This window comes from Falco biarmicus, chromosome 3, assembly GCF_023638135.1.
Source record: "Falco biarmicus isolate bFalBia1 chromosome 3, bFalBia1.pri, whole genome shotgun sequence".
NCBI lineage: Eukaryota > Metazoa > Chordata > Aves > Falconiformes > Falconidae > Falco > Falco biarmicus.
In genome coordinates this window covers 111,824,007-111,850,118 of record NC_079290.1, presented here as the reverse complement: position 1 = coordinate 111,850,118, position 26,112 = coordinate 111,824,007, and the positions used below count along the sequence as shown (strand labels likewise).

The window sequence follows — 26,112 nt, the reverse complement described above, 5'->3', positions numbered from 1 at the left end:
CTGAAATCTGATTTTCTGAGGGATTTTTCATCTGTAACTAGACAGTAACCTATTGAAAAATTCAAAGTTAAATCCTGCCCTAGCTTTTCACTGGGAGCACCAAACGTGCCAAATTCACTACTTGCTGGATGGCCATTAACTCTGCTATTTGATTGTTCCCTGGATTTGTTTCTGTGTTTTTAAAACTAAAGCTTGGCCTGCGTGCCTCAAAATAGAACAAGGCTATACAGAGCCAGGGAAATGGAGCTCAGCACCACCTTGTGTGTTTCTGTCTCGTACTGTGCCTTCCAAATTGTCTGTTCCAAGCTTAGATCCATTTATGTATTATTTTTCGACACTCTTCTTTTAATCCAAGCACTTCTGTAGTCAATGCTGGTCACAGATGTATCATTTTGTAATGTTTTAACTGGGCGGGGAGCAAGGAGAGGAGAGAACAGAGACAAAAAAGACCCAAACCCAAACATCCAAAAATGCAACCACACTTTAGTGATCAGATTAGACTGAAAGATATTTATTTAGAAACAACAGCTTTGGTATTTTAAAACCAAATGACCTTTAAATCACTAGAAAGTGGGATGTCTCCCCCCACAGCCAAAACAAATCAATGCACAAAGTCTCAATATGCTTAGGATAGGAAACCTGCAGATTGACATTTCCAAGTGTAAATCCAGAAGACAATTTCAATAAATCAGTTTTGTGCTCTACAATCATAAAGGCTGAAAAATCTGTTACCAGCACTTAGCAATCCACGGTTAAATTGACTGGCTTATTACTGAAATGGAGGCAAAATTATTAACATCCTCCCCCTCCCCCCAAGCAATAAATTAAAAAATGTTTACCAGAAAGGAAGTTACACTAAAGTTTTCTAGTTAAGTTAACTCTCTAAAGGGAATCGTCATTCTTTATTTTCCTGTAAAATAATAATAAAAAATAATCATCAAAGGACTCAGTTTATCTTCAAGTATTTTCACCAAATGGATTACTCTTAGGGAACTGAACAGCTTACAGGAAAAAGAAACATCTGTTACACAAGCTTCTGGAACAAACTCTCAAATAACCACACCTTCCAAGTCTCAGATTCCTTTCTTAACAAGGCACAAAAGGATTGTTGCTTTCAAAAGGTCCTTGTTCTCAGCTGCAAAATTGTCAGATGTGTTGTGCAAACTGAGGCTGAAAGCAGGACTAAGTTCACTTGGACACTGGGATGTTCCCACTCAGTTAATGGAACAGTGTTATTTCAACCCCATTGATCTCGCTTACTGGCTAGAGATTTTGAGCTTCAGCTGGCTTCCACTTCATCCCTTTTTCTGGAATCAAGTTCTGCATTATCTTCATTTTAAGTAGGTCCAACTAAGACAAGGCAAGAGACTTGTTTGCTGTACACTGCAGGGCTTTTTGCAGTATCAGGAAGGAAGAGGTGTTACATCAGCCCTGGTGTGTAGCTGTGAAGCTTCTCAGGAATTCAGCAACAGTGTCAGGGACAGTTACCTGTAGTAATGGTTAACAAGTCATTTTGTAAAAGGCAGAAGGCAAGTCTTGTAGATGACAAAGGCAACCAGACAGCAGTGAAAAAGGACGTAATTTTCTATTTCAAGGACACATTTCATGATGCATGTCAGGGCAAAGCTGTACACAATAATTAAAATTACTTCCTGACTGCTTCCTCCTTTTGCACCAAGGTTTTGATCATGATCATAGGCTTATGACTGCAGTTGTCTTTGATATCCATGTCTATCCTATCTTTTCCTAGGTTAGTCTGTCTAGCCACAAGCACCTTCCACTCATATTCTTTAAACAGATGACAGGTATTCAGAACTGCTTGGGATCAGGTGGCCCTGATCTGCAGTGCTCAACATTACAAAGCCAGTGAGCTGAGAGGAAAATCGCTGACTGTTTAAATGCCTCTTAGGTACCATCAGGTTTAGTCCAGTATATTCTGTCCAACCTTAGCTATCCAAAATTCAATTTGCTTTTGTAATTTGGAGAAACAGGGCAATCTAAAGCTAGAACTTTTCCTCTGTCAACTCTATGTAACTATGTCCTTTTTTCAAAAAAACCCAACAACAATTACAAGCTACATTTGACTCCATTCAGCCCTAAGGAGGGATGCCTCTGAACGACATGGCTAGTGCACACAGCAAATCCAGTCTTGCCTTTCATTTCCACTCCATATCAACACACAACCAGAAAGTACCAGTACTAAGAGCAGAAATCTCTTAGTTTTAGATCTACTTAGTACTTAGTTTTAGATCTCTTAGTACTTAGATCTACTGTCTATTCTGTTCTAAGTTTTTACTAGCAACTAAGTTTTCTAAGGCAGCTCAAAACAAGAATCTTAAATTCTTTACAAAGTGAGATGCAGTAGAGCTTGAACTCAGAACCTCCAACTCACAGTAGAAAGCACTCAGTACTTTTCTTAGTGCGGCTATGTATTTTGTCTGAATGGGAGAAACACTAACTCAGCGCCTTCCCAAAACGACGGTGGGAAACGTGGTTTGACTGAGGGCTGCACAGTGTCTATAGATCTATGAACATCTACCAGTAGTCCCAACAAGTCAGCACCTTCACCTAAGAACACCAGCTTGCATTTGTGTGCTCTTGTATGACATGCCACACATTCAGACCAGGCGGACAAGGGCACACATCTCCCACACAGTAGTAAAGACAAGTATAGCAGCTCTCTCACAAGCATTCCAGTACTGCATAACAAGAAACATCCTCTTGTGACACAGCTGCAACTGTTGGCTTAAAAACAAGCTATGTCCTACACCAGTGTGTGGAAAAAGGACAGAAAAGCTCTGCCTTGATCTGCAGCCTTACAAATGTTTAAGGATAGATGATGGATTTATCTTTTCTAATGTTCGTGAGCCCTATTGCTCCAATCCCTGCCCTAATCCTACTTCTTGCAAGAAAAGGTCACAGATCACTTGTTTCAAGAGAGATTGAAAATCCTCACAGTCCAAGACAGAACCTCCCTAGGCACAGCTGACAGAAAATCAGGTTGACAACACCTGGTGGACAGCAGCAGCCTTATACCTTACTCCTGAAAAGCGGCTTGGCTCCTGGCCCACAATATTCATTGTAGATGAGTTTGAACAGAAACAAGTGAAACAATGTGATCAAGGAGGCCACGCTGAACCAGAACAGGAAGGGTAAGCCTGGGTATTGCTTGGCCATGTGTTCCTCATGAGCCAGAATAGATTTTAGATGGAGCGTGTGTCTCAGGTCCTGCAAGTGGATCAAATCTGTTGATATATAAAGCAGTGGTGTGATGGGTTGAGTCACCATGACAGGGAACGTATGACCTCGTGCCTCTGAGGTCAGCTCCACAGGCTCATTCATACAGCCCGCCTCACATGCGTATAGTTTAACTGGCTTGTCTTGGAATTTCACAGACACATGCAAGAAGGGCTTTCCTTCAGCATCCAGCAGAACAGCTAGATTAATCAAGTCCTTATTGTAATGGATCCCACGTAAGGAATAGCTGTTGTGAAGTACCTCAGGGTCAGCCTGAAACTGAAGATGGTTTTCCGTGAACTGCAGACCCCCAAAACTAAGCACCATTCCCTGCATAAGTCCATGGACTCCAGCTGCCACAAGACCCTTGCATCCTCGTTTCTGGAGAGTTAGCTTCCACAGGTCTGAGAGCTGCAAGATCTGGGTGACACTGGTCAGCTTTGCTGGCCACAGGTTCTCTGCGTGCATGGTTGCGTGGCCACTGAAGCAGTGGTCAGCATAGTTCAGGCTGGCTTCCATTTTTTCTCTGTCCTCCCCAGTAATGAGTGGATCTAGCAGAGGGGCTGGCATGCTTGACAGCACGTAGTAGAGCGTCATGTTAACGGTCTCACTGGACGGTGTATGCAAATCTGTGATCTTTCTCATTTCAATCCCTGTAACAAAAGAAAACCACCAAGAGTCAGAGGAGCACACATGAATGACTAACTAGGAGAAAAAGAAGACCAAACGTGCACGTCGTCGCTCAATACACAGGCGCTTTTTGTAACATCTAAGAAACCTTTGCCTATGAAACACTGAAGTGAAATGTTTCCTTGTATTTTCTTGGACGCTCTCTGCTACTTGGGAGTGTGAAAGCCAGGCTCCCACTAAAGGCAGTTTGATATACAGGAGCCGTATGGAGCAGTGACCATGACCCTGCAAGAACGATCTCTCAAAGGAACTTCTGTCTTTTTGCTGGCTACAAAATATCAAGTTCTACATTACTTGGGCAGCTGATCTGTTGCACAAGGCCATTCAAATCTTAAGACAAAGCATCCATGTGGAACAGTCCTTAAGTTCCATAAAGAAATCTGGCTTTTATACTGTCACTAGAGGTCACCTCTATTTCCACCCCAGAGCCAATAAGCTGGGCAAATCCGTGAAGTTCCTGAAGACATGAAAGTGAACACATCCAGAGTTACGATTCAAAACATTCCTCTGTCACTTTCTTTATGCAGTAAAGAATACTCTGCTTTCGTAAAGCATGCTGGGTTTCAAACCAGGAGCGCTGTTTTATTGTCCTGCAAGAAGCCAAGAGAAATCCGTGGGGAAGAGTGGAGTCTCCGGAGACCCTGCAGTGGCCAGGACACCGAGCTTTCTGCTGCCCTCTAATGCAACCCTCGGGAAGCGGAACGTCACCTTCCTTACCTGAAATGAAGAGGTCAGACCAGGTCTGTTGGTGCTCCTGGAAGAGATCTTCCACCCGCATCTGCATCACCTCCAGCATCTCCTTCCTGGCCGACTCCCTCAGCTTGCTGAAGGTCTCCTCCAGCCGAGAGACCTCGATGGGCTCCGAGGTGTACACCACAGAGAGCACGGTCTCATCGAAGTGGGATTTGGGCGCGACCTGCACCCGGCTCACGAGCTTCTTGGCAGCCACCACCATGAGCACCACCTTGGGGCTGCCGGCCAGCAGCAGGCGGCCGGAGGAGAGCAGGAACTGCCGGTCCTCCACCTTCTCCAGGCTGGTGGCAAAGCGGCCGCCCGGCGAGACGGCAGGGGCCGGGGCCGAGGCCTCGAAGGCAGCCACGCGCTCGGTGGGGTTGGCGATGCGGATGCGCTGCAGGTAAAGGTGCGGCCGGCTGCGGTGCGCCACCACCTCCTCCCGCACCGTCACGCACTCGCCGGCGCCCGCCCCGGCCCCCGTCTGCACGCAGCGCACCCGCCACACGGCGCCGTCCCGCAGCGCCGCCAGCGCCGCCCGCGCCTCGCCGCGCCCGCCCAGCGCCCTCAGCCGCACCAGCGCCGGGTACTCGGTGGCCAGCGCCGGGCCGCCCGCCCCCGCCGCCGACACCCAGAGGCGGCCGGCGGCCGCGTCCAGCAGCAGGAAGCCGTTACCCGCCAGCGCCGGCCCCGCGCCGCCCCCGGCCGCATCCTCGGGCAGCGGCAGCGCATCGCCGCGCTCGGCCTGCGCCCGCCAGGCGCCCGTGGCCGCCTGCAGGCAGAGGGCGGCGGCGCCGCGGGGCTCGGCCCCCCGCCCGGCCCCCCGCCCGGTGCCCCGCCGCGCCCGGCCCGCCCCCAGGTACCAGCAGGCCGCCAGCAGCAGCGCCAGCAGCAGCAGCAGCCGCCGCGCCCAGCTGCTGGAGAGCAGCCCCGGCAGCCCCTTCAGCCGCTGCTGCAGCCACATGGGGGGCGGCGCGGGAGGCCCGGCCCCGGCCCCGGCCCCGATCCCGCCCCGGCGCAGCGACCCTCACGGCGCCATCATCGCGGAAGCGCCGCGCCGTGCGGCAGCTCCGCCGCGCTTTGCGGCGCTTTGCGACAGCCCGCTCGCACCGCCCCTGAGGAGGTGCCTGGCGGGGAGCCCCGGCCCGCCCCGCCGCCGCTGCCGAGCGGGCCCCGGCCCCCCGGCGCCCTGCTGCCCCGCTGCCGGCCGAGGCGGGGCGGCAGCCCGCGGCGCCAGCCCCTTTTCAGCACAGGGCTGGGCTCTGGGCTCTGGGCTCTCCTGCCCGGCTGGCTGGGGCCTGGAGCTTTCCCTCAGGCCAGCGGCAGTCGACTCCCGTCACCGCAGCAGCGCCCGGTGCGGGAAGGCGGGTTGTGTTCTGTCTAACTTCGTTCCCCTGCGCAGTAAATAGAGCAGCACACCTCGGGATGGGGTTACACGCGCACATCGGGCCACGGAAAGTTCTGTGCTCCAGGGCGGCTCTTGGAGGATAGTAACAAGCCACACAGAAACACTGTGCGTGAAGAGGAAGCGTGACACTCCTGGCCAGGTAGAGCCAGTGAGGGGAGCAGGCGAGACACTTTCTTAACTACCTCCCGCAGGCGAGCTGGCTGCTGCGGGCCGGGGACTGCTGCGGGCCGGGGGCCCTGCAGCCTGGAGGAGCGGGGCTGGCACCCTGCCCCTTGCTCCTGTCAGTTCTCGCCAGGCCTGGTGCCTTTTGAGGCTGCTTTAAAAACGGAGCTCTGAGCCTTCCTGGTTTTAGGAAGTTGCTGCGTTGCTTGGAGCACGTGTTGCACGTACTCCTTGGAACATCTGCATTGGCAGCTGGCTCTGTTTAAAAAGACAGGCAGCTGACTCCAGCCAGAGTGCACAAAGCAGTACAAACAGAAACGGGGTGGGGGGGTGGGAAATATGCTTGCTGGGTTGGCATAGCTGCAGAATGTAAACAGAGCTGTCAAATAGGGCCAGTCTGAGTCCAGCAGTATAAACAATGATGCATTCATGATTTCCAGCATGCAACCCCCCCTTTATTTTAGAATGGAGAGACCTAACTTCATTAAAATGAGAAACTTGCAATTTTTTAAATTCTAGGTTGAGTCAGACCTCAGTCTGATGGTGAGGAGCTGAACACTCTTGCTGTGGCTTCTGGCTTAGAATCTTGAGGCTGCTAAAGATTTATCAGGGGCTTTGTCCAGGCCTGCAAAGTACTGAAGAAATCTAAAGTAAAAGTCTGTTTTCTTTTTTTTTTTTATTTAAGGAAACTGGCAGCTTTGCAGACAGAAGCTGCCTGGAGTCACCATCTTAGGGAAAACTAGTATTTCCTTGGATTGTTGCCTGTAGTGCATCTTTTGAGCATGACGACTACTCTGCCTGGTAATTATGAGGGAATTCCTAATCTGGGGAGTGGGAGCAGAAACAAAGGTGCTTTGAACACATTAAAGAATATTCTCAGTGAACAAATAGTAACAGTAGTTCTTTGCCAGGATACTGTTGTGAAGCGTGGAGGATATTAGCTAGCTACAGTGTGGCTCTTCTAACGTGCTTATGTTTTTCTCCTCTAAGATCATACTTTCTTCGTTTTATTTTGATAATCTGAGTCCTGTAACATCTGTAATTTATGTTAAAGGGGTGGTTTACAGAAAACAGCAGTCTTGGACCTTAGAATTTTACACAGCCATCTTTTTTATTAAAACTGAGCTCTGCACTGAGGGAGGCTTCTATGTTATCCCAGTGCTTTGATGATGCCCTGTATGTATGTTTCTGGCTGTGTATTCCATAGTCCCAGTGCAGCTAAGCTATACATATTGCATTGACAGTGTCTTTCTTTCTTATCTCAACGTACATGCCACACCATCGCTTGGCATGCATCCTTCACTTTTTATGCCTCTGCTAAACTACCCAGCACTGCTGCTTTCTCCCTGACACCTTACCTTCCTGTTGTAACGTGTGCTCCATGGGCCAGGCCCAAGTGTGGCTGAGGACTTGGCGCCTCTTTCAGTGATGGCTTTGGTAGTATACTGCAGTGTAGCTTTCCATCTACTTAATGTCTTACAGAACAGTATGTAACATTTCTACAGCCTCTGTGATTCTCCGAGCTCTTTGCAGACAGGTAAACATTACTGTTCACACCTTACAAGAGGCAAAATAAGTAATCTCTTAATGTTGCTTTCAGTGATGGAAGTTGGGTTTATTTATACACAGTGCCTAAAAATGGCACTGTCACTTCTAGGTATTTGCTTCAGTAGAGATAATGTGTTGCTCAAGGCCTCAGGTAAGGTGTGCCCGTGGTAGCTCCTCAGCTGGTGTTGGGCAGGCTCAGAGGGTTTCCCTGCATCTAAGTCTTACTGCAGTACAAAAATGACCCTAAACCCAATTTAAAAAAACAAACAAACAAACAAAACCCCCCAAAACCCCAAACGAACAAAAAACACAGTGCAATTTTATGAGACAGGTTTGTTCTGCCTGTGCTCAAAGTTATGGAGAATAAACTAGAAAAAGATGCATGCGTAACTCATCAGGGCTAGAGCAAGAAAACCCAGCACAAGGACAAAGAGAACAATGTAAGGCTTTAAGATGCATATATGGTCACAGAAAAAGTTAGTATAGGAAACAAGACTGCAGCAGATTTTGGGTTTGCTGAGGAAAGCTATGAGGTGAGATGGCAGGTGGGACGGAGGTGTTTCGTAAGGGCTTCCAGTTTCCAGAGCTGTGCAGAACCCATTTGTTTTGGTTTTTTCACACTTAATGACCGTGTCAACCCGATGCAGCCCAGCGCCGACTAAAGCCGGGCAGAAGGCGAGCCCCCTGCCCCTACACAGCGCCCGTTTGCCCAAGGCGTGTTTCTGCCGCCGCACCCCCCGGTGTCCCCCGGCTGTGGCTGCAGCCCCCCGGCCCCGCAGCTCCCCGGTCGCAGGGCGTGCTGCACTCCACGGTCCCGGTGAAGGTCCCGCAGCGCCGGGATCACGGCCCAGCGGCTCCGCTGCCCAAGCCTCGAGCCCCGCGTCCCCCCGACCGGCCCAGCCGCTGCCCCTCCTGCGGGGCCGGGGGAGGAGCCGCCGCCCCCGCTTCCTCCGCCCGCCGCCGGGCGGGGCTGGTGCGTGGCACAGGCTCGGCAGCCCCCAGCCCCGCGGAGCCGGCTGCCGCCGAGGCGCGTCCGTCCCGCAGGCAGCGGGGCCCGGGCCGGGAGGCCGCTCCCATGGTGCCGCCGGCGGCGCTGCTGCCCTGGGCGCTGCTGGCGCTGCTCGCGGCGCCGGGCGGCGGCGCCTCCGGGCAGGAAGGTAAGGGGGGGGGGACCTGCCGGGGGCGCTGCCCGCGCCGAGATCGGGGCCGCGGCGTGCGGAGCCCCGGCGGTGGGAGGCGGCGGGGGGGGCTGTCCTCGCACATGCGGCCGGAGCTCCCCATGCCCCGGCGCCGGGCCGCGGGCACCGTCCATCCCCGTCCCCGCCGTGCGCCCCACCGGGCCAGCCCCTCCTGCTGTGGACTTGCCCAGCGGCTGATCCCGGGCTGCCCGCGCTGTGACCCGAGCTCCGGGCGCCCCTCAAGCACCGTGGGTCTGTCCCCCAAAGCCGTGGGTGGGCGCTCTGGAGAGCGGCTGTAGGACAACAGAGGGTTAGGGTACCTACAGGGTGTCAGCCAGGCTGACCGAGGGGTTTGCTCCCTGCCGCTCTGCCAAGAAGTTTGAATAATTATCTTTGTCTTCATTAGAGAAGTGGCAATTAAGAGGAGACTTCATCTTGTGACCTAGAATATTTCCCTCCACAATACATGATTCTGTTATAATTACCTTTACTATGTATATTACTTAATAATAATACAGTTAATATGTATCCATGGGAGTGTTGGAGGGGAAGTTCTTCAGCTGTAGTGGCATAACTAAAGCAAAATTGTTTCAGCATTTAGGATAACTATTAGATATGAGTAAGAAATTAATCTCTCTGTGCTGTCCGGCCTTCCTTACATGCCCCAAATCTTCCATGTTTTGGTAATGCTCTACAGCAAATGAGATATGTTGGTTAGGAAGAGGGATCTGGAATTGACTGCTTTCTGAACCCGTCCCTTCTGGCATGGCCTAAAGAAAAAATGCCTTAACTTTTCTGTGGCTCAGCTTCCCCCGAGTAATACGAGAGTAACGATACCTATCTTCTCTCATGTATGTTTTTTTTAGATCTCTGCAAAAGCACTAAAAATAGTTATTTATAGTTAATTGATTCTTAAAAAAACCCCAACTTCTGTAAATGTAAATTGAATATAGAGATTATATTCTCCGCTATTAAATTGCGCACTGATTTATGTTTTTTTGATCCCCCTATTAGTGGTATTTTGTTGAACACTATCTTAACAGGAAGTTGCACAGTAAGATTTCCCAAAGCACAGCCTAGGGATAAATTAATTCCTTGTCCTAAAATGCTGCTGCAGCTGTGCTTTCCATATAAAGTCAGAGCAGAAACAAATAACTATAAATTTTTTTGTTACTGAACTCATCTTGTCACTGATTTTTACTCTTTGTAAAAACTTGGAAGTTCACCCAGTCATTTCACTGTGATATCAGGGTCCCTGTTCCAGCACTGTGTCCTTACACAATCCTTTTCATCTACAGTGCTCAAAAACCCTCACGAAGGTGGCAAATGTCCTCTGTTATCATTCTACAGGTGGAAAAACAGGGATAGCAGGACTGGCTCCTTGTTGCATAGCACAGCTAGTGGTACAGTCCAGCTCCCCTGTTCCCTAGTCCAGTGCTTGCTTCCTTAACCACAGTGTGTCCATATTTTGCAGCTATACCACTACTAAATGTATTTATACAATTTGTATTTGTCAGCATGGCCTAAGGAGTCTCTGGGCCCAGGAGGCACAGCTTAATAGAATAGGCTGCCCTTTCTACGTATAAAAAGTAACTGTGCCATGGAAGATAGGGAAGCATACGTAAATCTCCTCTTGGTGTTTTAAAACCTGCTGCATGTGATACTGAAATTAAAAGGGTTTACTGCTCTGTCTCTGGAAATGCCTATCAGCTGCACCAGTGTTCAGCAAAGTCTTTGAGAAAAAGGGGTTAAAAGGGAAGGAGAGGAGGCAGCATAGCTCAGCACAAGCTTCTAGTACTGGAGCGAAGGAATGTCTCTTGGGATGGTAAGCTCTCGCTACTGCAGAGATTTCTCAAACAAACTGAGCTGAATGTCTCTCAGAGTCCTACCCCCACAAACCGAAATGAAAAGGGAATCTGTAAGTTGGAATTCTGCTGGGGAGGATAATTGTCTCCGTGCTGGCTTTTCATGCTCCAGTGAGTTTGCAGGCTGCACGGTGAAACCTATTCTGCAGTAGTATTTCTACTACAGGACACCGCTTTCTGGTCCGCAGTGTGAGCCCTTCGCTCTCCCAGCTTGTCCAGCAAACTTTGGCAGTCATATCATAAACAGTTGGTTGCTTTATTGGGGTGGCAGCGTGAAAATGAATTAGTGATTGATTTAATGTGAGATGCCTGAGAATTCAGCCTGAAATAATTGCATAGCAGTCAGGCTCTTTTCTTTACTACTTTTACCATTATCACGTGCTTTCTCCTCTCCTTTCAGGTACTGGAATTTGATGTTTGTCTTTACATTCCTCTCTGGCAAGCCCACATTTGCCCCCTTCTTCATTGGCAGTATGATCTTCACCTTCTCAGAAACCAAGAGCTCAGAGCTATCTAGCAAAGCTGCCATGGTTTTCTGCATGCCATCGTGTGGCTAGATACTTTAATGGGTTTAACACATTCCCTGAGGTGATACATATATTTTATTCATTTGTTTGCACCCTCTGAGTGGACAGGACTCAAGGAACTGGAGTGTGCTGGAGGAGCTGGATTAGGACTGCACTTCATAGGTCTAAAAATCTGCCTTTAAAGACAGCACAGATGCAGGATTTGTATTCTTTTATTTATCAATGTCTTTCCCTGCCTGTGTGAATGTCTAACAAAATACAATTAGAGCTGGCTATTGCTTTCTATTGACTAGTCTCAATCTCTCCTCTCTTTTTATTCTAATGCAGGTAAAGGATTTTAGGAATTTCCTTGGAAGCATCTGCTTTCTTCCTAACTTGGAGTGTTACACTTATTTTTTTATTTTTGCTGCCTTTGACAGGTCTATCTAGGACTCCAGCTCCTAGATCCTTCCTCTCTTAAGATCAGACAGACTATCAGTTTGGGTACATTAGGAAGATGCATCTGGTACATCCATTGAAAAAAAAAAAAAAAAAAAAAAAGATTGTTCCAAAAGAAGTCTGCTCAAGCCAAGAAAATGTGCTTTCAGTTTTTCCTGGTATTTTCTGATGTTAAAATCAGATGGCCAGGATTTGCATTTAAGCACTGTTGCCAGAGCCTATACAAATGCCTTCTTCAGCAAAAGTGGTAAGATGAAGTATAGCATTTAATCATTAAAATGAAGAAACCAGAGCTTCCACATGAAAGTCATACTCCAGTGGTACTATAGAGAAACTTCTGAGAGAGAACTTCAGGATTTAGCTTTGTCATTTTTAAGGGACTGGAAATAAAAAGCAAGTTTGGGAGGAGAATGTAAATGAAAGTTATGGCAGAATTAAATTCACATTGTGCATGTATGAAAAAAATCTGGAAAACACCTCAGGAATGCAGTAGAAAATTGGAGCAGCCATGGAGAAAGAATAATAATATTCAGTCTAATTTTGGTCTTCCCTACCCCCAGTCAATGCTGAGTGACTAAAAAGCAACTCTGTGGGGAACAGGAAGCCAATTGCACTAAATGGATGACTTCCAAATGGGCATTTCTTAGTAGTTCTATTTTTTAAAGTTTAATTTCCTTCATACTCTATGTGAGAGAAGAGAATTATAGCTTTCAATAGCAGGGCAAAAAAGCACTTAATACATTATGTTTTCTTTTTCTAGCTCATAACTCAGGTAATGAAATCGTGTCTTATAATCTCTCATTTTATACCCGGGACCAAGCTCTCACCTATGCTGCAAAGGAACAATCTTTCTTACGCTGCAATTAGTTTTTTTTGAGACTTTGAAACTATCAATCCCCACCTTGGCTCAGCATCTGATAGTGAAGCTTCTTCATTAGGTACAGAACAGCTGGTTGTGAAAACAGCACATGTTGAATGTGTCTCTTGTGCTTTCTCATACAGAAAGCCTGCTGATTCTTACTGTTGCCACCAAGCAGACTGAGGGATTCCAGCGCTTTAGAAGATCAGCCCAATTCTTCAACTACAAAGTCCAGGTGATGGCTAACAACCTTAGTGGTGATTGGTCAAAGGGAATTTTGAAGTGTAGAATGGATAAGATTTGGCCACAAACTTGATTAAATAAAAGCTCAAGAGAGAGTATACCTACTTAGCTGGCTGAAAAATACTGCAACTGGGGCATTTCTGCAGCAGTCTTATCCCGAGCGTTGGCTTAAGATGAGATCTGTAGCTCCTGCTCAGGGGAGCCCCATGGCACTTTTCCATTGCAATGCCGAAACCCACGAATGTGCTCCTGTTGCTGAGAGTGCTTGGTTACTGTGCTGCATGTTACTCTGACTGTCCATCCCAGGGATGGGATGTTCAAAGGCTGGTGTATATACCTAGTCCATCTGTCCTGATGCTGGATTTTTTATTGTGATTTGCACTGGGAGTTATCAGGACTGGTAAAGTTGTGGGTTCTGGTACTTTTCTGTGACTCTTGCTGGGAAAGTGCCATTGTCAGTAGACCCTGTGCCTGTCGTTCTTTAGGTGCTGGGGCTGGATGAGGAATGGCAGGGTGGAGATGACGAGAACCCAGCAGGAGGTGGGCAGAAGGTCCGTCTCTTGAAATCAGCTTTGAAGCAGTATGCGGATAAGGAAGACTTGATCATCCTTTTCATAGACAGGTAATGGGTTGGAAAGTATTTGCTTTGAACCGAATCATAAGGCTGTTCGGACAGGTACTTACTAAGAAGAAATTAGCTGAGAAATAGATTGCTTTTGGAAGTTGCATCCAGACCTCCTTTCCCCCCCGCCCTGAATTCTCTGCTGTTGTTGCCTGAGAGTTGCTCAGAGCTGCATATGTGGCAGCTGGGAAGGCCTGATCAGAACAGACTGATTCCAACTCTTACATGAAGTTGATAGCGTTACACCTCTTTCTGCCAGGGTGGAATCTGGCTGCCTCTACCTGCAGAGAATGAGCAGACAATTCCTGTGGACCTCAGCAGGCCTTTCTTACCAGAACTATTTGTTTTATAAGGTGAGGCAGGCTACAACACAATCCTGAGAGCCAAGAAGTAGTCTGCCAGAGAAACGTGAAGAGGGAAAAGGACCATTTGGATTCTCAGTGTCTTTTCATATGCCCAGCAACAGGCAGGGCTGGGATCCCTGTATCTGTCTCTAGCTGCCATGGCAGGGAGCTCGCCTTCTGCAGTTCTGAGTGTCTACGTGTGTTTAGAGAAGTTCGGAATGATTAATCTCTGGAATGAGCAACTTTTTCACACACCAAAATGAGTCTGAAGTATGCAAATCCTCTTGCAGAAAATGCAAGTCTCATTCTGGGAGTGTTGCCTGGGAATTAGTTCTACCCAGTACTGAAGAGGTAGTGGCTGGAGTGCAGCATCCAGCCACTAGTGTCCAGCGTATTTGCATCCTGACGATTTGCAGGGAGCATAGTAGGGAGTGGCAGGATGTAAACAGCATGACCTATGGACTTTTTTAATCTGGAAGGGAGTGGCAGAGCAATCTTCCTCCAATAAGTAAAAAGCTGTTACAAACAGTGAGGGCACACGGGCTTCAGGGTTCCAAATGCAGGGAAAGCGAGAAGAGATCATCAACATGTTTTGCAGCTTGGAAGATTTGTTTTTATCATAAGTGAAAACTTTGTAAAAATAAGCATGGGCAAATGTTTCCCCAAGACAGTGTGGAATCTTCTGCAGTGGGAAGTAACATCTTCCACTCTAGGAATAAGATTTCACTTTAATTAGCTAAAATTATGACAAAAAAATATAGTACTGTGAAGCAGAGATAAGAGAAAGGGATTCCTAAAAAATTAGCTTTTCCTAGAAACTGTTCACAATGACATGTTTCCTGACTCCATTCCTTTCTGTCCCTTTCCTGTCTTTTACTTTAGCTATGATGTACTCTTTGCTTCGGGCCCTGCAGAACTGCTCAAGAAGTTCAAACAAGCCAAGAGCAAGGTGGTCTTCTCAGCAGAGAACTACATCTATCCTGACAGAAAGTTGGAAGCCAAGTACCCTCAGGTGCGAGACGGAAAGCGCTTCCTGGGCTCTGGAGGTAAGGCGCAGAAGAACCTTCTTTCAACTAAAGGCCTTTAGAAGAAATAGCAAGGGACCAGGTGTGGAAAATATCTCTATGGAAGGTGGTGCAAACTGAAGCCCGGTGCATAACTCGCACCTTTTGCAAGACTTTTACCTGCAGGAGGGGACATAGCTGTGAATTGCCTGTAGAGGATAGGAACCTGCTCCTTATGCCTTTTCCCTTTTCAGTGAGACTTGTCATTCAGGGTGTGCGCTTTTCCGATGCTGAAGCTTACAGATTTGCTGCTGGTGTCACTCCATGTTGGGAAGTGCAGTCTGTACATGCCTTTGAAAGCTGGTGTATCTCTGTGGCAACACAGGGTGGAGTGAGACTGCGTGAAAGAAGTGAGAATATCTGTATAGAGGAGTACTTCCCCTTTTGTTGTCTGCATTGAAACACCACTTTTTGCTTATTCCCACAGGCTTCATAGGTTATGCTCCAAACTTGAAGAAGCTTGTGGAGGAGTGGAAAGGACATGATGATGACAGTGACCAGCTCTTCTACACAAATGTCTTCTTGGATCCAGAAAAAAGAGTAGGTGTAGCTAGATTTTGGGGTTAGGAGGAGTTATTTGAGAAACATTGCTGTTAATCCTCTCTGCAATATCCCTGTTGACAGTTAAAAGAAGTTAATCATGTACATATTGACTCTTAATTACTACTCTGCATCCTTACACGGAAAAGGCCAGTAGTGTGTCTAGTTTCCCATTTCCCTTCTGAAAATTTGCATTCTAGCCACACACCCCTGCTTGTTCTGTTACTAGCAGTTTTTATCTTTAAGCTGAAATTGTAAATGGGAAGATAGGTGTCTTAAAAGAAGTCTTACTGGGAACTCATACCAATATATGTATGTACCGATGTTTACAGCTATTAAGTGTGACAGAACTAACCAGCCTCCTCCCAGGGGATGTGGAATCCAGATGTTCAGTGTGTATCTTGCCTGCACAGTGCAGTGCTGACTTAGAGATATCCCACCCAGCACTAAATTACATGTTAGGTAAGGGGGCAGGAGAGGCCTGAGGGGATTTGAGGTGATGCATGGGACAAACTTTCACAGCCTTTTAGGCACCATTGTGCCACAGGACAGGGACCTTAGACATTGCAGCAGGTAGCCCTGCTGGAACAAAGAGGCTATCAAAGGCTCCAGCAGACCTCTCCAGATCCTGGCCGACAAAATCTGTGTCAGCCTGAAGCCTGGAATGGTCCCTGGAAGCAGCACTGCCATTCCAGCACCATGTGGTGCACTGGCCAAATCATCCAGCCCACAGGGTGATTCTCCTGTTGTCCCTGCCCAGTTGTGCATTACACAGTGCACCCTATCCCTGAGTGACACCACAAATGCATGGGAACTAAGAAGTCAAACTGTAACAGTAAGGGCAAGAGGAAACATTAGAAATAGGGAACTGCTTTCAGACTGATTAGAGAAGGAGTTGCACATTTTTACCAGCAGGGCTGGTAAAAAATTCAGAACAGCTGCACTTTTCTAATTCCCCAAATCTGAATACTGCCCGTGGTATTTTAACATGAACAGTTTAATGTTCTCATCTGCAGTTCTGGCCCTGTGCCACACAAAGGCTGAGTAATTCACTGACTTGGCATTTGGACAGCGGATGTTAGCACCCTGCTGTCCTTTCCAGTAATCAATTTTAACAGATGCCTGGAGGGACACTGAACTCTGTTAAGTCAGAGCTGGATTTTAGTCTGACAAAAATCCAGTCAGAGTATAACTTGCAGCAGGGGTTAAAAACAAAGTTTGCATGAGCTGGCCTTGCACCCTCACTGTGTTCTGGTTTGACACCAGTACCTGAGACGACACTTGGGCAAGTGCTTGCCCTGTGCATAGATGGCAAGAAACTGTCTTTGCAGCAGATGTTTTTGCTTTCTTGGCTTTCCTGCATATTATACGTGGGTTTTATATGACTGTGCTGAAAGTGTACTTCATTAATGTGCTGTGTAGTATTATTGGCACACCCACAGCAGCTTTAAAATGTGTATTTGCATGGTTTTGCCTAGCCAGGAGTGTTTTAGGCTTCAGACCTTGGAGAGTATGGAAGTGATTGTAGGAATGTGATGTATCTTTGCTCAGCATAGGGACTCTCACGTGTAAAGGATGGATGCCCACTTGTGTTCTAATTAAGGTTATTTATCTCATCCTTTTAAAGGAAAGCATCAACATCAGTCTAGACCAAAGAAGCCGGATCTTCCAAAACCTAAATGGAGCATTAGGTGAGATGGAAGAAGGAAGCTCATTTCTCCTTGGAATGCCACTGCATGTTGACACCAGAAATAAAAGTTGTGGCTGAAAGGATTAAATTTCAGAAATTCCTGTTCCTGCAGAATAAGCTTCAGTAAAATGTCTCTGCCAGGGTTCTTGGATTTATTTGCAATTCCATTGCAACAAACTAGGTTCTCATTTTAATTCCCTCTTCACTTAGGGGAATGCAGGTAGGGTTTTCCATCTTGCACCTCCTTGCCACTTTGATCTCCAAGCATGTCGGATTGCATTAGCCTTGGGGATTGAAACTGGGAGGGACTTTCAATGCAAGTAATAACACACAACCCTGCCTAGGGCTTGTCTGTCGTGCTTCAGAACTGTGTCTGGAATGCCACAGAAGGTGAGGTGCAGCCAGATACTTCCTGTGAGCGCTCACTGACCGTACCAGGCTTCTGACCTGACTTGCCGATGGATTGATTTTGCTAATCGTAGCAAAAGTGACTCTCCTGACACTACTGCCTAATGTTTTCAGTTTATAGTTTTGCGCTACTCCATCATTACTCCAGCCAGGTAAAAAATCATAGTGGCAGTGTAGGTTTGGCTCCTGTGCTCATTATAACAATGGTAGACTGGAGCTTGGATTTTTGCTAGTCTGTTTGAAAGGATTTTGTATGGTTGTGTTAAGGAGACATCTTGGAGGGGTGCAAAGAGAGACAGCAGGGGCATAGGTGAGAAAGGCCTGAGTCCTCTCTGGCCATCTATACCTGTTCCTCACCGCATGATTTGTCAATGCCAGTTTTGAAAGTCTGTTTCAGTGTAGATTCTGCCATTTTGCAGTAGGAGGCATATTTGTTAGCCCAGCAAGCTGCATTCTTTGTCCGCCTTCCCAGCCATCCTGTTACCTCACAGGGTCATTCTGAACATTTTTTTCTCCTTTCTGGATGTGGTCTGTAGCCCTTAAACTACTCGTGCATGGTTATCCGCAACTGTGCTTTCATCTTTCAGCAGTCGCTCAGTAGAAATGAGGCCTTGTGCTGGTAATTGTCAATAAAAGCCTTTCTTTGGTAACATGATGGCAATGTCATTTCCAGATGAGGTAGTTCTGAAGTTTGAAAACTCACGAGTGAGAGCAAGAAACTTGTTGTATGACACTCTGCCTGTGGTGATTCATGGAAATGGACCCACCAAGGTAAGTGGGCGTCCTGAGAGAAAGATTTGGTACGTATTTGTTCAAGGTGACCCTTTAGCCTCGAGTGTGTCAGGTTACTGATCCATATATTCCTGTATATTGACTTTCCCTCTGTGTGTTTATATTTGAGAAACAGTAAGTGGTACAGGTCTCTAGCAGCATGATGGGTCTGGTTCAAAGATCAGCATGTAATTGGACCCTCTGGCTGTCATGCTTTGCAGAATCTTTAGTAAGAATCTAATAAGGTAAATGACGTTCTGATGAAACGTGCTCTTACACTGGGAGTGGATGCAAAAAATCTCCCCTGCCCTGTAATGCATAACATGGCAAATTGCCTTTTGCAGCTGCAGCTGAACTACCTGGGAAACTACATTCCTCAAATATGGACGTTTGAGACTGGCTGCACTGTGTGTGATGAAGGTCTGCGAAGCCTCACAGGGTTTAAGGTGAGGCTGATGTCTATTCAAAGCTCTCAAGACATGTCTTAGAATTACAATGGGATTTTATGTGTCTGATGTGGTATATGAGCCACCACTTCTCCCTGAATGTAGGATGAAGCATTGCCAATGATTCTGATCGGTATTTTCATCGAGCAGCCCACACCATTCCTCTCCCAGTTTTTCTTGCGGCTTCGTAACCTTCATTACCCAAAGCAACGAATCCAGCTCTTCATTCACAACCATGTAAGTAAAGCTGGCCTGTGGCAGTCTTAGCAAATGCGGGGAAAATGCAGACCTCCTCCTTGTACTCCAGGCATTTTTGCAACCTTTGACTAGACTTCCAGGCTTTGTAGTCCCAGTACTTACCTGCAGTGGCACCTATAAGATAGCTCCATCCAGCTGTAAAGATGTGGAAGTGGGAAGAGCTGTTGCTGTTTTGGTTTGGCATTTTCAAGAACAGGAGGCTGAGCAGCCTGGGATGAGCCTATCTTACCTGTTTTTTTTCTTATTTTTCCTTTGGCATAGGAGCAACATCACTTAAAGCAGGTGGATTCCTTTGTTAAAAAGCATGGCAAAGAGTATCTCGCTGTCAAAGTGATTGGACCAGATGATGAGGTGGAGAATGCTGAAGCACGTAACTTGGGCATGTAAGTGAAGAGGCCATACATGATGGCTAGCAGAGTCAGGCTGTCTCCAAACTAGGGCAGTGTGTTTTTTCTGAGCATCTTCACTGTTAAGTGGATGCTTCTCTTCTTTCAGTCACCCTTCTCTCTCAATGTTCCTATCATTTACTCCCTATGTCCATTATATATTGAGAAAAAAATAAGCTTTGATACCAATTCCCTTTCTCCAATTTCAGAAATGAAGTTCTCACTGGTCCTTTGCTCTGTTAGAAGCATAGCCTGGTACCTCCCATCCTCATCAAGCACCTCTAGTGCTTGATCACGAAGTCATAGATCACGAAGAATAGGTACCTGTGTCTCTGAAGTGGAGGAGTGTAGTAGTAAAACTGAGAGCTAGTGGCAGAGTATCTTCCTATCTCTGATGAAGAGGTGTGAGTTTGAGCTCAGGTCTGGATTTGGGCCAACAATAAATGGGAACCTCTTCAGTTTGAGCTGAGGGAACAGTTTGCTAAATGTGATGTTGGCTGTGTCTCAGTGTCTGCTATTGGATGCTAGCACTGTGCTAGCCCTCTGGGTTGTTACATTAAACTGAACTTTTCTGAGCACCTGAAGAAGACCTTTAGGCTACAAGGTGAAGGAATCCCTGGTGTTCTGTCCCTTGTCTTGCTGTGTTTTGGGGGGTTTTGGTGTGACTTTTCTTCTTCTTTGGCTATAGGGATTTGTGCAGAAAGGATCCTGACTGTGACTATTACTTTAGCCTGGATGCTGAGATAGTTCTGAAGAACACAGAGACTCTAAGGATCCTGATCGAACAGAACAAGTGAGTTTTTTGGTCTGAGCAATCCTTACTGGTCACCTTTCACACGAGAAATACAGTGAGCTCTTTTATTACTGACATGTGTTAGGCAGTAGGAGAACTGTGTCAGAGATGGAATGTTAGACAAACATGCCTTATTTGGTCTTTTTTTTTACTGTAGTTGTAATCCCTGGATTTTAGGCAGTGGATGTAAATCATTCCTAATTTTGTCTTTATATAGTTGCCAGAACAAATTGGATTCTAGGAGACCTGCTGCAGGGGGCAGTTAGGTAGGAGATTGTGACCATATTTGCCTTTTCTTATGTGGAGTTTTATTCCAACAGAGTTAATGGAAGCAGCAACTCTGTAAGTGAGGGAGAATCGAACTCTTAACGGTCCTGTGGTGTGTAAATCTTTTCTTCCTGTGGTAACATCCTGTCCTGCAATTCCTTTTTCTTTTGTGCTCACAGGCTGGTGATTGCCCCACTGGTAAGCCGTCATGAGAAGTTGTGGTCAAATTTCTGGGGAGCACTGAGCCCTGATGGATACTATGCCCGCTCAGAAGATTATGTGGATGTTGTTCAAAGGCGGAGGGTGTGAGTATGCAAAGAGAGCTTCTTACTGACATAACCCCTCAAATGTTAAGCTTGCTGCAATGCAGTATCATCAAAGTAACTTAACGTCAAAAAAACAGAGAGAACAACTGTCTTTGGATATAGAAGAGGAAAAGAAGTCTGTACACCCATGTGGAAGTGCTCTGTGTCCTCCCCTGAGCAGACAATAACTTACTATGGGCAGATTTTCTTATGATCAGGGTAAGGGTTTGAGAGTCCTGACTCTGCTGAAATCACTTCGTCTTACTCATGTCATGTTTTCCCACCTGTGGATTATAGCTAGTGTCATCCTTAAAATCCTGTAAAGTGCTGTTTAATCTTTATTAGATAGTCTTCATAAAATACCAGGTGATCCTTGAATGGAAGATTCACAAAAAATAATTGTTGGCTCATTCGTACTCTTGAGTGACCCTCTGGTTTTTTTGGCCATTATGTGCAATAAATGCTAGAAATCAGCTTATGCACTTTTGGCTGGTTCAGGTTTCTTTAAATCACTGAAAAAAAATGTGTTGATCTCTCTGGGAAGAGGTTCAAGCCATTAATTATGTCCCTAGCAAAAACACACAGTAGCAATTAATTGCTTTCACAGTGGACTAGCATTTGTGCAGCTTAAAAGCTCTGGGCAATATAAGTGATTTTTCCTAGAATGACAGTTGCTATTGGTACAGTTTCTCCCTACTGTTCTGAGCTGGATCATTCAGGCAAGGCTGGCTCATATGGCAGCCCTGCCTGCCATGCTGGCAAGTCCAGCGGTTTCTCTTTTAGTGGTATTTCAAATTTCGCTCTCCTACCTCTGCGTTTCAGTGGGCTTTGGAATGTTCCCTACATCAGCAGCGTTTACTTGGTTAAAGCCAAGGCTCTGCGATTGGAGCTTGACCAAGGAGATCTCTTTCACAATGGCAAGCTGGATGCTGACATGGCTTTCTGCCACAACGTCCGGAATCAGGTCAGTCAAGGAGAGGGAGGCTGGCAGGGAAGAACTGCGTGCCAGGGTGCAGGTGACAAGATTAAGTAGTTTCAAGGCGTTTGGCTCTGCTGGGGCATGGGACAGGATGAAATGGCATTGTTTAATACTGTGCAGCCTTGGAACTGGGCTTTCTGTCTTACTGTGAAACCACACAGAGCCAGGGACCACTAAATGTGGATAGCATTTTTACTCTTGGACCTCTTCAGAGCTGTTCTAAATGGGGTGGACAGGGTAAGAAGGAAGAACCTAATCTCACAGCAGCAGCTCTGCTGTTTCCAACCCTAGCTGACAAAAGGCACAGAATTACTGCCTATAAACTTTCAAAGTTCGTCATACCCAGGGTGGAAATTATATTGAAGGCCTGCAGGAGAAAGAATGAGTAAATGAACAGCTTGGGCAGAGGCACCATCACTGGAGAACTGTTCAGTGCTTATGTTTCATAGTAGCTTACAAAATGTGAGGCCTTGATTGTTTCCCTCTGTCCTGCAGGGAGTCTTTATGTACCTGACAAATCGGCATGAGTTTGGACACATACTGTCCCTGGAGAATTACCAGACAACTCACCTCCACAATGACCTCTGGCAAATATTCAGCAATCCTGAGGTAAGATAACCTTCATGCTCAGCAGGCTTAGCAATGTGGCCTGTGAACATTTGATGACTAATTTCACTAATAAGGAAGGTCCAGGCTTTGTAGTAGCAATGTCTCTCAGGTGGGATGAGAGCCTAAATCCACAGAATTTAAAGAGACTATGTTTATGTGATTCATAACATCTGGATCTTCAAAGCCTGTGAAATACTGCTGCATGGGAGCCTGGCTTTTCACTGCGTTTTTAACCAGGCCCCACAGAAATGACTGGTTTGCTTATCTTCCAACTGCAGGACTGGAGAGAAAAGTACATCCATGAAAACTACACAGCAGCTCTGAAAGGGAAATTAGTAGAAATGGTAAGAAAACATCACTCTTATCCATTACAATAGGAGGTTAGCATCAGGACAATGCTTGTGTCATAACTTGTCATTCTCAGCAGTTTGGCATGACCTCATAGTCTTTCAAATCCAAGGGAAACGTGACCTTGAAAGTATTTTTAGAGGCAAGTCATTCTTCTAGAAGTACATCTTTAAGTGGAAGTGGGGCATATCAATCAGAAGACAAATTTCTGTCCTGAATATTTAGTTACTTTCCACTTAAACTGACTCAATCTACAGTCTGCTTAGTCTTACTCCTTTTGCCTCAAGCAAACACCTGTCCTTGTTTCTGCTGTTCTCACCTGTCTACTTTCTGTAGCCCTGCCCAGATGTTTACTGGTTCCCCATATTCACTGACACTGCCTGTGATGAGCTGGTGGAAGAAATGGAGCATTATGGCCAGTGGTCCACCGGTGACAACACGGTAAGACAGAGCAGGAGCTCTTTGACTTCTGGGTCGTACCATTATCAATGCATGTTTGGTGGCAGCAGTGCCTCCTTTATGGAAGCATTAGATCCCACAGTTAAACCAGGAAACCGGAGGCAATACTCTATTTATTTTCCTGATTAACGCTGTAATTTTGCCCCCATTCTTAAATGTGAATTAATTTTTCAAGTCCTCTTTAGTGTCCTCTAAAGCTACAGTGTTTGGCCCTGCTGATGGTAATATTGTTTACCTTAGCTTTTAATTATTGTTTGAAATGAGTTTTCCATCCTGGAAGTTCTGATAAATAAACATCATATTTATTTGTAGTTACAAGTGCTTTTCATTCCTGAAGTCCAAGCTTCCCATCCTTACGGGTATTTTCATGATTCTATTCCAGGACAGCAGAATACAAGGAGGATATGAGAATGTCCCAACTATTGACATACACATGAACCAAATTGGCTTTGAAAGAGAATGGTATAAGTTTCTTTTGGACTATATTGCACCCATCACAGAGAAACTGTATCCAGGTTACTATACCAAGGTATGTATACTTTAGCATTAAAACTCGTGGCCAGCTCAGTGCGTCCTCCGGTTGCAACTTTGTGAAAAGGCTGCTAGAATCCCCTAGCAATAGGCATGCAGTTTCCCAGTATGGAGGGACTGACTCTGGAGTACGACATGGGTATATGCATCAGGAAATACGCTATTTCCCTGTGACATTCTCCTGCCTTAATGTTGCCTTCCTCCCTTAGCAGTGGTGTGCAATGTAAATAGATCCCTGCTGTGCAGCTCGGTAGCCATGGACTACTACAGCCGTGTAACAGACATGTTCTTTGTTCTCCTCTCCTGCAGACTCAGTTTGAGCTAGCCTTTGTAGTTCGCTACAAACCTGATGAGCAGCCCTCTCTAATGCCCCATCACGATGCTTCCACCTTTACCATTAACATTGCTTTGAACCGAGTTGGAATAGACTATGAGGTAAGTGTATGCCAGTGTGTCAAGAATTCAGTGTGGCCTCCTGAGCAGTCCAGGCAGCTGAGCACCCTTTCCTTATCCGTATGTGGCTTCTTCACACTAAGGATTGCAATTAATGACTGGGCTAGTGTAGGAAGATTTTTTTGAACACAGCAGAACACAGGAGATTCCCCAAGCACCTCCTCACATTTTTAGAAGGGCTGCCCGGGGAAGGCAGAGACCCTTTCCCTGAGGTGCTTTTACCAAGCTGATGTGCCTCTTGTTCTGTTTATATCAGGGAGGAGGCTGCCGGTTCCTGCGCTACAATTGCTCCATTCGAGCTCCACGGAAAGGCTGGACCCTTATGCATCCAGGACGCCTGACCCACTATCATGAAGGTCTTCCAACCACCAAAGGAACCCGTTATATCGCAGTGTCCTTTCTTGACCCCTAGAGCCATGCTTCACAGGAAGGACCTTTCCCTGGCCCTGCTCACTGCTGACCTTGAGTGGAAACAGGGAATGCTACTGAGTTTCTAAGGCATTGATCAAAGCTATTTTGATATTGATTTTTAATGATATTCTAAGACTCCACTACTGGAAGATGTCCCTCTCTGATACTGCAGGTAATATCTAGGAATGTTGCTGTAGAATTTGAAAGGAGATTTTGTGCCTTCATTTTTGATTCAGCTCCTCATCAGCTGTTTCTTGGAAGTGCGATTTACTTGAACCTTCATTGATTGGTTGGCTTCACAAATATGCTTTCTTGGACTGGAAATCCAGCTTTTTGGAGGCAAGTCACAAGCTCTCTCTCCAAGCAGCTGGAAGCCTGTTTTCATCCACAGCATATACGGGACTGGACATTAGACAATAATTCCTGGGTACTATTCCAAATGTAAACCGATCAGGGAGCTGACTCCAGGAGTCGTAACAGTTAAGTGTCGTACCAGATGAAACTCAGTAATAACAGCCTGAAGATCATCTGATTCCTTACCTCTTTGCAGTTCCTGGAAGCATATCACAAAGCTCAAAGCAGCAGCCGTGGCAATATAGGTGCTTCCAGTTAGCTATAGGAATGTCTGCTAATGATACTTTACCTCTGGGTTTAGACTGAAGAGATGAAAGATAGCCTCCTTATGTAGCTAAAAGCATGTATACCCAGACAAATTCAGACCATGTTGGTATGCACAGATGAAATCTAAGGAAGGGAAGACTTGAGAATAACTAGGTCAGTCAGGAGGGCTTCAGTGCTGATTTGTCTCTGTTCTATCCCACGTTAAGATTGTCAAAAGCTCTAATCAATGTCTGGGTAACAGTCCAGAGGTCCCAGTCCTCTTTGGTGGCCTCATTCCAGTTCTCAGAGATCGTTTTGATAATTTTCTTTGCATCTGAGTGGGCCATCAAAGAGCTGTCCTCTGGTACTTAGAGGAAATCATTATTCAGCATTCCTGTTATTTGAGATTCCAAACCAAAACACTCCACTGCAGACACTTCTCCAGTGGGGTCGAGGCTGATAGAAATGAGTGGTGGGAAAGTGCTGGGAGATTATGGTGAGCTGGTATGTGTAAAAAAAAAAAAAAAAAATGTGTCTAGAGTAGACCCAGGGTTAGAGAGGGAATGGGGAGAAACCTTTTCTGCGGTTGCCCGTGAGGTACCTGCTCAGCTTATCAGGCACGGCCGTGCTCTGGGTGTTTCACAAGCAGTATATTCACATCATGGCTGTCCTTAGGAAAAAAAATCTTCCTCTCAGTTCTCTGTGTCTCAGCTTCTGCTGTCTAACGGTCAGGGGGCGAGCCCCTTCGCGTGGGACGGTGGCGCTGGGGGCAGCACAGCTGTGGGCATCGGCAGGGAGCCGCGTAGGCCTGGGCGGCCCGCGGGGGGCGGCAGGCCCGGCCCCTCCCGCGCTCTGCGGGCCCGTTTCAACGCTGCGCCCCACGCGTGCCCGGGGGGAAGAAATCCAGGCGGGCGCGATCAGTGTGAAATGTAAACCGATAA

General features: G+C 46.7%; 2 protein-coding genes across 3 annotated transcripts; one reads left to right on the top strand and one right to left on the bottom strand.

Annotated features, from left to right (window-relative positions):
• Window positions 1–490: 490 nt before the first annotated feature.
• Window positions 491–5,720, bottom strand: KIAA2013 (KIAA2013 ortholog). Its single transcript, XM_056330967.1, has 2 exons — window positions 4,645–5,720; window positions 491–3,890 (listed from the first exon to the last, which is right to left on the bottom strand). The coding sequence occupies exons 1-2, from the start codon at window positions 5,621–5,623 to the stop codon at window positions 3,031–3,033; spliced, it is 1,839 nt and encodes a 612-aa protein (XP_056186942.1). The 5' UTR covers window positions 5,624–5,720; the 3' UTR covers window positions 491–3,030.
• Window positions 5,721–6,914: 1,194 nt separating this feature from the next.
• Window positions 6,915–25,866, top strand: PLOD1 (procollagen-lysine,2-oxoglutarate 5-dioxygenase 1). 2 transcript variants are annotated; one of them, XM_056330500.1, is made up of 19 exons: window positions 6,915–7,030; window positions 12,788–12,879; window positions 13,373–13,509; window positions 14,736–14,899; window positions 15,345–15,457; window positions 17,085–17,148; window positions 18,229–18,326; window positions 18,671–18,772; window positions 18,878–19,009; window positions 19,292–19,413; window positions 20,105–20,209; window positions 20,656–20,781; window positions 21,604–21,745; window positions 22,256–22,369; window positions 22,648–22,713; window positions 23,054–23,158; window positions 23,559–23,705; window positions 24,017–24,142; window positions 24,417–25,866. In XM_056330500.1, exons 1-19 carry the CDS (start codon window positions 7,012–7,014, stop codon window positions 24,570–24,572), a joined length of 2,130 nt encoding a protein of 709 aa, XP_056186475.1. In that variant the 5' UTR covers window positions 6,915–7,011; the 3' UTR covers window positions 24,573–25,866. The 2 variants fall into 2 exon arrangements, with proteins under 2 accessions (XP_056186475.1, XP_056186474.1); XM_056330499.1 differs by lacking the exon at window positions 6,915–7,030 and adding an exon at window positions 8,741–8,934.
• The last annotated feature ends 246 nt before the right edge of the window (window positions 25,867–26,112 follow it).